At 42.9% G+C, this 13,483-nt stretch overlaps 1 protein-coding gene across 16 annotated transcripts in view; it reads right to left on the reverse strand.

Annotated features, from left to right (window-relative positions):
* Positions 1 to 13,483, reverse strand: part of GPM6B (glycoprotein M6B) — a 104,999-nt gene that overhangs the window by 12,561 nt on the left and 78,955 nt on the right. For 8 of the 16 annotated variants that reach the window (XM_030281057.4, XM_030281083.4, XM_072934048.1 and 5 more), the window contains exon 2: positions 2,488 to 2,674. In XM_030281057.4, coding sequence (XP_030136917.1) covers positions 2,488 to 2,674 — 187 coding nt within the window. Of the gene's footprint in view, positions 1 to 2,487; positions 2,675 to 4,954; positions 5,007 to 13,352; positions 13,473 to 13,483 lie in introns of those variants that run through there. The other 8 variants (XM_030281023.4, XM_030281044.4, XM_030280996.4 and 5 more) reach the window with 3 other exon arrangements.

Raw genomic sequence — 13,483 nt, forward strand, 5'->3', positions numbered from 1 at the left:
GAATAATTTCTAAACATTATCAATCAGATTCTGTATCCAAATATAATTGTTTTGGAGGACCAGAACTATGGATCTTCCATACAACACTTCTGATCTTCAAAAGTCATATTTTGTTATTAGCACGATTTCTCTGGAACTTCTTAAAAGGAATTTGATTGTTGGGATGATTATTTTTGATGAAGTTATTCACAGAACCAAGAGGTTAATTTCATACATCCACACTACCAGTTTTCTGAGGATAAATATGCTTTGCTCAAGATATTTTCTTCTGATTCTTGCCACTCTCCACCAAGTAGCTGCTGGCACAGATCTCCAAAGAGCATATGAATGTTTTAGCTTAAAGAAAATTGATGACTACCATTTACATAGTTAAATGTTACCCTTGTAGCAAAATAGGATATTGCTCATTTAAAATTTTATGTGGGAAGTGTTATCTTTGTTTTCCAAACTGATTAAAAATAACTGGATAAATCTGTTGCATCTATGCTGTAAAGAACAAAAAAATTAACTCAAGAGTATAGAAAAAATAATTTCACCATCATTACTAGTCCAGGAGAGACCCAATGCACGGTACCAGAAATTAGTAATAGGAAAACTGGTTAAAAAAGTCTATTCCAAAGGGGGTGTTACTAGGATATTTTCCTTTTTCATGTTGCTGTAGCCTCAATTTGCCCCTTTCTAACACCTCTTCTCCCTTCTCACCCCCTTGGCTCCACAGCAGCAAGCCCTGAGCTGCTTTGGTAGGAATTATGCATTCTCCCAGCTGCTGGTGCTGACATGACAAGAAACATTGTCAACTACTCTCCAAAACATAAAACTTGCTGCCTCTGACTGCTGCTTTTGCAATTTCTTCTATTTTGCTCAAACGGAGACTGATGCAAGCACAGGGTGTTTTGTTACCCAGTTGCTGAAGAACAGCTGCTTACATTTTCTCACTGAATTTTGTGTCTAACTGCAGGGCCCTGGTGGCTCATGCCCTGGAGCTGGGGACACACTGCCAGCCACAGCCAGGGACTGAGTGTGGGCAGTGCTGGAAGTGGGGACCCCAGTGGGGAGCAGCCCCAGAGCGGGTGAGGCTACAGAGGGTCCTGTGGACAGGGGAAGCCCTGAAATGGTGCTGTGGGACTGGCACCAGTGCTCAGAGGGCATGCAGCAAACTGGCAGGTCTATGCCTGCAAGCATGTACAGGGAGTCAGTGACAACAGATATTAAAAAGAAAATAAGAATTAAGTGTGCTGCACAGGGCCCTGATACCAGAGTCTTCAAGTATCACCTGTCTGGCTTGCTGCCCTTGCACTCCTGTATGTGCCATGCCCACATCACAGGGGCCCCTCATCACAGGCACACATGGCCAGGCTGGCTGCTGGACATGGGACCCGAGGCACCATTCCAGGCCTTCCTCTGACCTCACAGAGAAGCACTGGGAACATAAAAGGCCCAAATATTGTGCCTGTGGTTAGTTATATCCAAAGGCTACATTTGCAGATCTTTCCAGTTTTTTCTCTTTTTCCTCAAATACCAGTCCAGATGCTTCTGAAGAGGGATGGTCAGAACCAAGCTTCTTTGTTACTCTTGACATACCTTCCAACTGTATGTCAACAAAAACTAAATCTACTCTTAAAATAAACTTGTTACCCCTTGTTCTGTTATAACAGGCCCTACTACAAGTCACTCTTCAGCTCTCTTGTAGGTCCCTTTAGGTGTTGGAAGGCTGCTCTAAAGTCTCCCCAGAGCTTTCCCTTCTCCAGGCTAAACAGCCCCAACTCTCAGCCTGTATTCACAGAAGAGGTGCTCCAGCCCTCTGATCATCTTGGTGGCCTCCTTTGGAGCCACTCCAACAGGTCCATGTCCTTCCTGTGTGAGCACACCCAGAGCTGGATGCAGCACTCCAGGAAGGGTCTCACCAGAGCAGAAACACCTCTGTCACCCTGCTGGTCAGCTGCTTTGGATGCAGCCCAGGATATAACTGGCTTCCTGGGCTGGGAGTACACATTTCCAGCTCATGTTCAGTTCTTCATCCAACAGCACCCCCAAGTCCTTCTTGGCAGGGCTGCTCTCAATCCCTTCATCTGTCGCCATGTATTGATACATTGCCCTGACCCATGTGCAGCACCTTGCACTTGCTGCTGGTGAACACCGTGAGGTTCACACAGTCCCACTCCTCGAGGCTTTCTGGGTGGCATCCTTCCTTTCAGGTAAGCAAACTGCACCACTCAGTTGGGTGTCATCTGCAAAGCAGCTGGGGGTGTGCTCAATTCCACTGTCTGTGATCCTGATGAAGATATTAAAGAGTGCTGGTCCCAGTATAAGCAGGCGTACCAGGATACACACTTTGGCTTTTTGTACGTGAACACCAGTAAATGACCGAGCGCTGTTGCAAAAACAAGCAACCTAATACTCAGGGATGGAGACTGAGGTTTGAGTCCATCTCTACTCATTTAGCATGAGGGTGTTATGCTGAATTATGGGAATGGGAGGCATACTTACACTTCACTCAGCAAAGCATGGTCACTGGCAGTCGTGGAGAAGTGCTGCTCAAGGATAGACACGGTTCCCGTGAGCGCCACGTGGCCACAGCCACAAAACAACGCTACCCCCGAGAAGCAGAGAATGGTTGCCACGAGTGAAGCATATGGCACTCCTCCTAGGCACTTAATGCAACATTCAAAGCAACCTAAGCAGAAGAGAGAAAGCAAAAGAAATGTCATGAGCAAAAAGCAAATTATGAGGAAAAGAATATTTGTCCTCCACTTGGTAAAAGCCAGAGGGAATAAAAGGCCCAGGCATTGACATGCTAAGCAAAAAAATCTATAGGTGGTACAAGACAGCATCACCCTCTAAAGCAGTGACCTACAGATCTGTTGGTATGGATTCAAAGCCCAGAAAGTGGGCTGAGTGCTCCTGTCTTTACAGGATCAAGAGGAGATCGATGAGACAGCCTATGAAATGGAAAAAGCAAAAAAATCACTGTCTAAAGTGATCCGTTGCAATTCAGCTGCTCATCCAGAGCTCAGCATGTTTCAGCATTACTAATGGCAGGAGCACCAGCTATGCTCGCAACACTCTGGGAGCCAGAGAAGCAACTACTCAAGACAATGAAACCTTTTGAAAAAGTAGGAGATACTTTGCAATTGCATTGGAAGATTAATACATTTCAGTCCACAAAACTTAACTACCCCACACTCCCAGTACTCCCAAGTTATATTTTTATATAAATCCACATAAGGTTATAGGGGTACAAATACTTTTACAACAGAAAAATTGAATGGGGTCCAAAGAGTAACAGTTTTTGTCAAGGGTTGCTGTATGAAGCTATATTACACAGACAGTACATTTCCAGCTTCTTACAGGATACACTGGATTTACAGTGATCCCTGAATACAGTTTGCAGTATCACGATCAACTGAAATGCATTAACTGATCTGAGTTAACAAAACACCCCCCCAGAGCTGCTATTTGTATGAGCACTGTAATAAGGAGGTTGCAGCTGAATTGCCAGGTTCGTTCCAACTGCGTGGCCTGAAAACCCATCTGCTTACAAAGCTGGGAAATGTAAATCGGAAACAAACACAGCTTTTAACTGCACTATAATGGTAATGGCAATCCATACCAATTCATTTCTTCAGGGCGATGGCATTAAGCTGTCTCCATTAATGTGCATTTCATACAACTGTGCAGAACACAAGCCATTAAGCCAACGCTTAATGGAGCAGCCAGCGTCGCAGGACAGCCACCGCTGCTATGGCAAGGCGCTACATGGACAAAGCATTTGAAGGCAAGGAGACAGCTGGCAAATGAGGACATCACATCTTCCCACCCAAAAAATTCCTCACAAAGATCAGCAAGTCTCCAGCCACCACATGAGGCAAGTTTATTTTTATCTCCCTTCCTTTCCCACTAATGAATGAGTTGCAGAGCAGGCACTTCTGTGAGGCACTGAGGAATAATATGCATCCAATAATTGAAAGATTTCCCATTTCATAAGTAAGAAACTCTTCTTTTTGACAGCCACTAGCAAACGCCATAGTCAGGCTTAAGCAGCTAACACCATCAAAATTACTTACTTCACTAGCTGCAAGACAAGATTTGATTGTATAGAAACAAGCCTGGGAAGGTTTTATAGTCTAGTCCACAGCTGGAGTCCACTCAGTAGGAACTATCTTCATGACAAAAATACTGCCAAATGAACAAACACTGCAGCTCGGCAGTGATGGGCCAAACAAAATCCAAATGCATGCTATCAGAGGAAATAATCTCTGGGTTTCATTTTATCACAGAGGTCCAGAGCTGAGTTCAGACAACAAACCTTGCAGAGCAATCCTCTGCTTTGGGGAATCTGCCTGAGATCAGCTCACATGCAAGAGCAGCCACACATGTGTGCCTGGCTCTCCTCTGTAGCATCTGCTCCCAGGTCAGGTTCAAACCTCCCAGAGTTAATCCAAGAAATGAATACACCTGGTGCAGGATTAGCCATGAAAGATTACCCAAAAGTAACCATGTTCTGACCCAGCAGACAACACACATGTGGTCACAGCCCAGCACAAAACAAACCACCTTTCGAGCCACACTCCTAAAGCAGGAGACCCAATGCCTTGATCATTGCTTAGTGTGGAGAGGTTGATCATTAAATTGTGCTTATCCTACAGATTGCTTTGCAGAAGGATCCTATCAAAGACAGGAAATAAAAACAGCTGGAAGCAAAACCAAGATATTGAGAAGATCCAAAAGAAAAGCTGTTGGTTTCAGAAAATGGGAGCAGCCTGACAAAGCTAAAAGCTGGTGTAGACCCAGGACTGATCTTTAATACCCCATATAGCCAAGCCAGCTTTCCAGGCCACTGGCAGAACATTTGCCCTGAGGAGTCTGTTGGATCCCTTGCCCAAACACATGATAGTATCTGCCACTAATCCACAGACCCTTGAACACAAGGCAACAGTGGCAGACCCCCTCTCACCTCTCAGCAACTGGCAGCTGCACAGATTGTCACTGTGGCCATACTCTTTGTCTTCCTCTGCAGTCCAAGTAAAAAGGCATCACAGAATTTGGATGGCCTCCATTTTCTCAGTGCAGAACAAAGCCAAGGGACACCCTCAGAGGTGTCTAAAGCAGCCCCATTATTTCGAGCAGAGAAAAAACTGCCCAAATGTGGAACTGCAGGAGCTACTCACCTTGACCCCAAGACTAAAGCAGGAATCAGAGAGACTTAGGTACACCTGGAAACAGCACACAGCCAGCTTGCAAGCACATGAAGCATTCCAAACCAGCATGTTTCCAAGAGACAGCATCCATCCATACATAGTCATTCTGCACCCAAATTGACACCAGAGCTGCACAGCCTCCTGCCAGAGGGTAACTAACTGCAGGATGCAACCTCATCTCAGTGCTGGGACTGCCAGATCTCCCCCCGCATATCCCACTGTGAACACTGTGAGCAGATTAAAGCCATGCCTAGCCTGAGCAATGCAGCCAATTTTAAAATTTTAACACAAGCCTAAAACAGTACTTTCAAAACCAGCTATGATTTGAAGCTCATCAAGAACTGAGATATGCTTACCAAGCTTCCCAAAGAAGCACTGAAGCAAAGCAGAGGACTTCTGAAAACAATTAGAAAGCTTTCCAGGAAACCTTTATGTTTTCTCTCTGCAATTCTAAGTCAGCAACTATCTTCACACAGTACAAGTGAAACCCCAGGAAGATGTTTGCCTAGCTCATGTTCACAAAATAACTTGCTAACACTGTGATGACAACTGCAGGCTGAAGGCCTGTGAACTCAAGCTGACAAAAATAATAGAATTAAAATAAGTTCAGCTCCAATTTTCTGCTAGTTTTTATTTTCCATATGGCCAAAACACTGAACTGTTCAGCTGTATATCCACTTCCAATGAAACAGTGTAAAACCATTTAAATATGAAACTGTACAGCACAAACACACATCACTGCATCTTCCCTTTCAATGGCCATTTTGTGCAAGGCATCGCTAGAACCTTTTGTTCAACTCAGCAGAATAAAAACATTTTTTGTCCTCAGGCTGGTGAGCAGCAGTTGCCATGGAGGCAGGTTAATAACAGCCCAATGATTTGCCCAGAGCTGCCTGTGATCTTGGCTACAGATTTAACACACTCTCAGAAGGAGGCCAGCTAAAACAAAGACTGAGATTATTCTCTAGGGAATGAATGCTATTAAACACACACACACACACAAATATTCTTGCTAAAGGACAAAAATAAAGAGAAGAGAAAGAAACAGGAACTGGCTATTCTTTTAATCTCCTGGCAGCTATCAGTCACAGGAAATTGGTAAAGGATGAACCTACATATGTACATAAATCGGCAATTGGTTGCTTAATGTATGATGAACAATTATACAATCTGCTCAGCAGTGTACAGCCTACTGCATTTATGCAGGGGCTTAGCCATTCCATTTCCCATGCCAAATGGTGATTGTGTGGCTAAACCTCCTTTGGTAATTTAAGTACAGCTTTAAGATTTAAAGTCAGAATGGCAAGGTAATAGAGAATTAATGGAAAATTGTCTTAAAATAAAAAGAAAAAAGAGGCAGTTCTCACCTACTAAGTTCTAAGATCTTAAATAAAATAAAAAGAAAAAAGAGGCAGTTCTCAACTACCTCATCCTACTAAGGTCAAATCCGTGTTTTGGAAATTACAAAAAACAATGCAATAGGATCAGGTAGCTTCCTTAAGTGTTCCTAGGGCTTGCTCTAGGAAGACCATACATCAATTCTTGAAGCCCAGACTTGAAAAGGTGAGACAGGCTGATGTTCGCAAAGCCATCCCTCAAAGCAAAGCATGGAAAACATGCTGTAAAGAAGGAATAGTCACACCTCTTGGACAGAAAACCAGCCTATTGTCTAACGTTCCAAACACCTCCTAGGCTGAACTAGTGCCTCTCAATGCATCTCAGGTTCTAACCACAGGCCCATAGTCAAGGTCACTATGGAACAAAAAAATCACAGCATCAAGAAAACCTGAAAGGAGCTTTGAAAAGTTTTCCATTTCAGGGAGCTAAACCTCCAGCTAAACCTGCTGTCTGTCTTTGAGTTAGTTCCCACTTTCTTTTCCGTAGAAGTTTGGTTTCTTCCCCTCCCAGGAAAGATAAAGCAATGGGCATCATTTTCTCCTTGTCACTGACTTCCTGTAATTGTGTAACAAATTTTAGGAAATGCTGGCCTGTCAGACTCCAGCCCAGTTAATACACGGCAGAAATTGCACACTGTGTTCCAGCACAGAACCACAATCCCTGTTGGCTTCAGCACCACAGCTCAGGGAACACGTGGGGAGGAACTGTTTCAACAAAAGGAAGTTGCAAGAAATCCAAGGGAAAAAAAGCACTAGATAACACCTAAAATGTAAGCACTAGATAACATCTTAAATGCAGCCATCGAAGGTAAATTGGGCTCATTGCTACATATCCACAGGAGCCTAGTGTTGGTAGCATCACTCCCAATTCACAATTAAATGTAAGAGGACAACTCAGCGCTTCACATTTACCTCCTGCTTTCCCCAGTGCTGAAGACTACCCAATACCAAGCATGAATAATACCCATGGAGGCCTAAACCACCATGGATTTCTGTCAGAAAATTAACTTTATGTCCAATGAAAGGAACTGCCAATTTTACTGTCTGCCACCCACTGTATGTTTGAAAATTTCCATTCTGAATGGTTTATGCATGCTAGGATGTACATTTTCCTACCTGCTGCATGATTGGCAGCCACAGGAGAAGCTGTGAGGGATGTGGGAATAGGCAAATACCTCAAAAGCAAAACTGGAATTTACCTCTTTCTTCTCTGCATGAGACTAAGCCAGTACCTGGCAGTAAGGTAACTCCTCACATCTATCACCCACATCTGCAGCCAAGGGTCAGTGGCAATAACACAATAAGATAAAATATTTAACCTTACGAGCATAAGTTTAAAGCCTATGACAAATTTCTTTCCACACTTTAGCAAGGGACTAAAATAAAAAGGGTCTGCATTAAATCACATGGAATTCTTTGTTCAAGCTCTATCCTTATTCATTCCTGTTCATCTTAAATTTTGCTGATTTACAAAACATGTCACAAAACAAAAACTGCTGTTACTACTTAGAATAAATGTTCACTCACCACTGGATTAACATTAAACAGATTAAATAAGTGATGAACTCAAATAGAGAAAATCCTTCCTTCTCCTCCCACAGACTGCTTAAGGCTCTTCCACAGAAACTTCCTTCCAGTATTTCCTAATTTTGCCTTTTAGTCCTACACAAATAAGAAGTTGTGGAATTAACTTATACTGAAAATTAACTCATAAGAGCCAGTAAACTTAATGTAAATGCACTTTAGTCTAGCCAGATTGATAATCTCCCCAGTGTATTTGCATTCCTCTCTTCCAGATTTATTAATCAATAACTCCTTCCTGGCCAGCAGAGTCCCTGTGATGGAGGGGACGTGACCTTTGGAGAACACTGCCATCAGGGCTGCCACAAAGGATCAGACCTGAAATGCAGCAACACCACCTCTGTTATCCTTCCAAGTGGCCAGCACAAGATATTTCTTTCAAGTAAAAACCTGTGAGATTTAGGGTAGCCTGATCCATCCAATAAACCTCACCCCATCCTCTACTATTTAAGAGCTACCTGAAGAACAAGAAGCTCCTTTCTGAAGGTCATCACCTCTAATTGTAATTTCTCCAGTTATTCTTGATACAGATACAAGATACTTGGTTTCAGCGCTGTCATACAGCTACTTCCCCGCTTCTGAGAAGGTATTTATTCTCTTTTATCAGTTAGATGCTTCCATAATCTTTTGCAGAAGAGAACTAAAAGTCCTCCCACCTCCTGTGCCGGAAACCAACACAGAGAATGCAGGAGAATTGGTGCACACTAAGAACAAGCATCTCACAGCCTGGAGGAACCATTAGCAGACCCTTCTTCAAATCCACAAAGCATTGAGTATCATTGTTGTACTATGTGAGTCATAAGTGGCTCCTGAATTTGTCTGCAAAAATACAGTAAGCACAGATTTAAAATAAAGCACTTTTTTCTCTTCTACCATGAGTAACAAAAAAACCCACAAACAAACAAACAAAAAAGCTCAAACAAACCAAACAGCCTTTCAGAGGATATCAATATTCATCCCTAGCAAATGCTATTTTTTTTTCTCTCACTAAGGAAAAATTATGTTCAAATTGGAGAAAAGGCTGTTTCACCAAGCAAGATTTGTTTCTTCTGGATCGTGTTAAATGATGCAGAGAAGACTCTAAGAACAGATAGCAGCAATCATAACTCTCTTTTTTTTCCTCCAAATCTCTTCTTCCCAAATCAGCAGCTCTTACAGCAAAAAATTGCACTCCTGTTGCAGGAACCAAACCTGTTTCATGCAAAGATAGATGATTTGAATGCATTTTTTACATGCCTTATCTAGTTTACCTTCTTCAAATTTAGTGAAATACACACACTCCCCACATATATTGTTCCAACCTCTGCAAGGCTCATTAAGCTTACAGGTGTTCTGAAGTCATCTTTTTCAGACAGTAAAATCTATGGAATAGGAATCACTATATCCATACTTATTGCAAGTGCCCATCCCAGGGGTTTGCTGCATGAGAGAAAGGAGTCAGACCTGCACAGGGAGAACACTGCTGTCCCATGAGATGGTGGGATGAGAGAATTGCTCTTGTCCAGCTTTATTGCTTTTGGACAAAGGTCAGGCAGAACTTCATTTTACTTCATGTCTTCTCTGTTCCACTTTTGGCCTATGAAACAGTGGAATCCATAGCAGAAGAAAAATACCTAATTTATACTTTGGAAAAGGCCTGACTTCAAACAGGTTTCAGTGGGAATTAGCGAGGGATATTTCTTAGCTATAAGCTACTTCTGCAGGAAAAAATTAAGCTGGTGATTTAAAAAAGAGACTTCTGACATAAGGGACAGATCAGGCATTATTGATAAAAGCTTTGGCGTTATTTCTCCTAGAGACTTGCTCTGGTATTTGCTATCCAAAATAACCCTTGGGATTCAGTGCAGCCTGAGCATGTGGAAATGCTCATTGGCATACAGAGGTCAAAGTTCAAACACATTGCACCAGCAAGGGCAGCTTCTGGTCCAAACTAGGGCTGTAACTCTCAGCTGAAACATCAATAACTCACTGCTCAACAGGCTTGAAGACCCTCCTTCCTTTCTGCCCTTGCCCTGGCCTCCCTACCCTTACTTCTCATATTTTTCCCTCCTTGAAGAAACGCTTGGGAAATTCAACATGCTGGAACTGCTGCTTCAATAGGTGCCAGCCCAGGCAATAATTTTGAACAAACTCAAGGTAAGACAGGTAAAAGAGATGAAACAGTGGGCTAACTGCCAAAGATATCCAAATGCCTGAAGGTCTAGACAAGATCAGTGTGGAACTATAAATGCATCCAAGCATTTCGGTTTCATGGGCAACTTCCATAGCTCTGTGAAAATCTGTAAGGACATTTGAGTTTCCTTGATCCAAACATCCTCTCCAGACCCACCTGTATCTTGGCTGATATGATTTTGAAAGCTGACTTTTATGTTAATCAAAGGTGAATATCTTACCTGGAAGAATGGAGTTGAAAATCTTAGCTCCACCTTTTTGCCAGCTGTAGCTCACCTCACCCTCCATCAGCCTTCAGCACTCAGCAGGAGAGCAAGACTTTAGCCACACTGGATTTCAGCCACCGCTATTGATCGCTTCCCCAGCTGACTCCTCCCTAAGCTATAGAGAAGCAAACAAGACACACAACCTCTCTCTCCTTAGAGCTGAAAACAGGGCCAAACCCTGTGTGTTTGTGTATGTGTGTGTGTATGTATTGCAGCCTGGCAGATCTCAGATTCAGAAGGTAAAGTCTCAATTTAAGAGATAACTGAAGATGCAAAGATCTTCCTGGACATTTACCCTACTATGGATCAAGAGGAACAATGAGAAAACTGAACTGTAACTGTAGAAGTCCTTTGCCCTGCAACAGCTTTCATGCAATTATTTCCCAGCTGAATCCCCACCACATCATTTCCAAAACCTGAGCTTGTTTCAGCAAAGGAGCAGTAAGGCTGCTTCAGTGAGATACTCCACCTTCACATGCCCTTATGTGCTCACAAAGCAGCTGAAACACCTCCCAGCATCTAGGGGAAGCAAGTTTAAAAAGAAAAAAAAAAAAACAAAACCAAAAAAAACCCACCAAAAAAGATTCCCATAAAGCAAATAACACCCACCCAAGCTGGAATAACGCCTACAGCTAAGCTCATGTTAAACAACTATTGCAAAGTTTCTCTTTCTAGAGAAAAAGATGGTACTTTGCTTTCTGGGGAAAAAAAAAATTGTTTTAGCATTTTGAAAGGCTCATTAAGCTTGCAGGTGTTCTGGGGATGTCTTGGCTCCAGCACTGCAGTGAATCTCCCACACTGACTCTTTCCTAGTTGCTCAAGAGCTGGATTCAAGCTTAAATTAGGGAAGTGAGATCATGTTGTATGTGCAGGCCCTGGGAGAAGAGGTGGCTGCCATGAGGACTGCCACAGAGGTGCCCTCATAGTGACACCCATTGGGACACTGACAGAGGAGACAAAGGCACCCAAGAAATCCTGTGGTTTGTCAAAGGAGCAGAGAGGTTATCTCAGCACAGCACCCAGTGCCACCCAGCAGTGGGGAGCTGCAGGCCAGTGGTGAAGGAAGGCATCTTATGGCAGGGATTTGTGTTGGGACTGAAGTGACATCTTCCCTGCAAGCTAAGGGACAAGAGAAAAGACCAGCATTTTCACAGTGGCTAATCCATCATTAGCAGGTTGGTTTTACTCAAGACCTGTTCAAAGAGGTTTCATTTTTGCCTCAAAGACTTAATTTTTTTAAGTGCAGCCATTTAAAACATCTTCCCCTGAGCTGGCATTTCTGGGCTTTGGTGGGGGCTGTTAATGCCATCAGCAAGAACCCTTTCATCCTCAACTCCTTCATGACAGGCATATTTACCTACATGCTAGTTCAGAAAAATTCCCAAGGCAGACTGAAAAGGGTTCAGTTGCCTAAACAAGAGTTTCTAGCACCATTTTAGGTGCCAGACTCCCAGCTGCTGTAACAGAAGGCTGTGCATCTCTGTGTCCTGGCTCATCTGTGCCAGCACATATGGACATGTCTCATCACTGGGGACAGCTGAAGGGGCCCAAGACCCTGATAACCAGAGTCTAGTCTGCTCCTTCCATGTCCTTCACAGCCCAGGGAGGCAGCATTCATAATCTACTCCCTAAAGCATTTCTTTTCTGTGTAAAATACCCCATGTGTACTAAACGTGAAGTTTGGAAATGTCTTCTAGCAGCCTCAAACCTGTTACCCAGGTAACTTGTCATAAAATATGGTCAAATTAATATTGATACTGAAGACAGAGATCCTAATTTGTGACCTAAGTATTTTTTGGGAAAAAAAAAGCCATTTGAAATACATAAACATCTGAATCCTAAAGCACAAGAGTGGGAAATATAATGGAAAGGGGAATGATGAGGCAGCAAGCTTTGGTGAATATTTCCTTGTGTTGCTATTAAAGTCTCTGATGCGGAGGCAGGCCTCTCCAGCAAACAAGCTGTCAAGCAGGCTTCAGTCACTCAACTCCATAAAGAGAAGAGAATTCTGGATAGAGCTAGCTGCAAAGGCTGTCTCTGAGCATACACATCCCTTGCTGTGCTATTCATCAGTCAGACTGGAATTTTCTAATGTGATCAGTCATAGGCTTGATTTCAGGTGCCTTTCCGAGATGCTTCAAAACTCAATTCCTCCACACAGCCTCAAAATAAAGCTTCATGAAAAGTAAATAGGATCTTCTTGAGGTTTCAAGCCAGACATCGAAAGGACAGGCATGTAAAGTCCAAACCATTTTTAGAGACCAAACCATTTTTACAGCCTCACCTGAAATCCTCCTCTAGACTCTCACTCTTTTAGCAAGGGAAAAATGCAAACCAAACCACAGAATATTGTCTAGGAGGTGTATTGTAGGATACCAGTGAGTCAGATGTACTGTCACTGCTTTAGTGTCACTTCTGCATTTGTGGCTGATAAGTTTGATAGATTCATTCACATAAACCCCAAACAATTTCATCTCATCCGTAAACAATTTTGAGGCAATTGGGAGCACAGTTAAAAGGAAGCTGTCCCTCACACCACGCATTGTTGTCTTTCAAACATTAACAAGGAAATTCAAATTTATGTCAAGTACTCATACAAAAGAAGTAGACTCCTTAAATAAAACAAGAAAAACAGATGATTGATTATCTTAAATTGCTAGGACTACTACAAAGCATTAAGTTTATGCTACTACCATTTCTGAACTCTTCATTTCCCTTTCACCCAGCCCTTTATTTACCTTGAATCCCCAAAGGACTAATATTGCCTCTCAATGCTGGCACATGATGGTACCGGTGTGGCCTTGAACTCCTGTACATCCAGTGGTACCTGCCAATTTCCATTTCTGGTCTGGTGATCACTGCCAATTTT

The sequence above is a fragment of the Taeniopygia guttata genome, chromosome 1 (assembly GCF_048771995.1).
Source record: "Taeniopygia guttata chromosome 1, bTaeGut7.mat, whole genome shotgun sequence".
In the NCBI taxonomy this organism is placed as follows: domain Eukaryota; kingdom Metazoa; phylum Chordata; class Aves; order Passeriformes; family Estrildidae; genus Taeniopygia; species Taeniopygia guttata.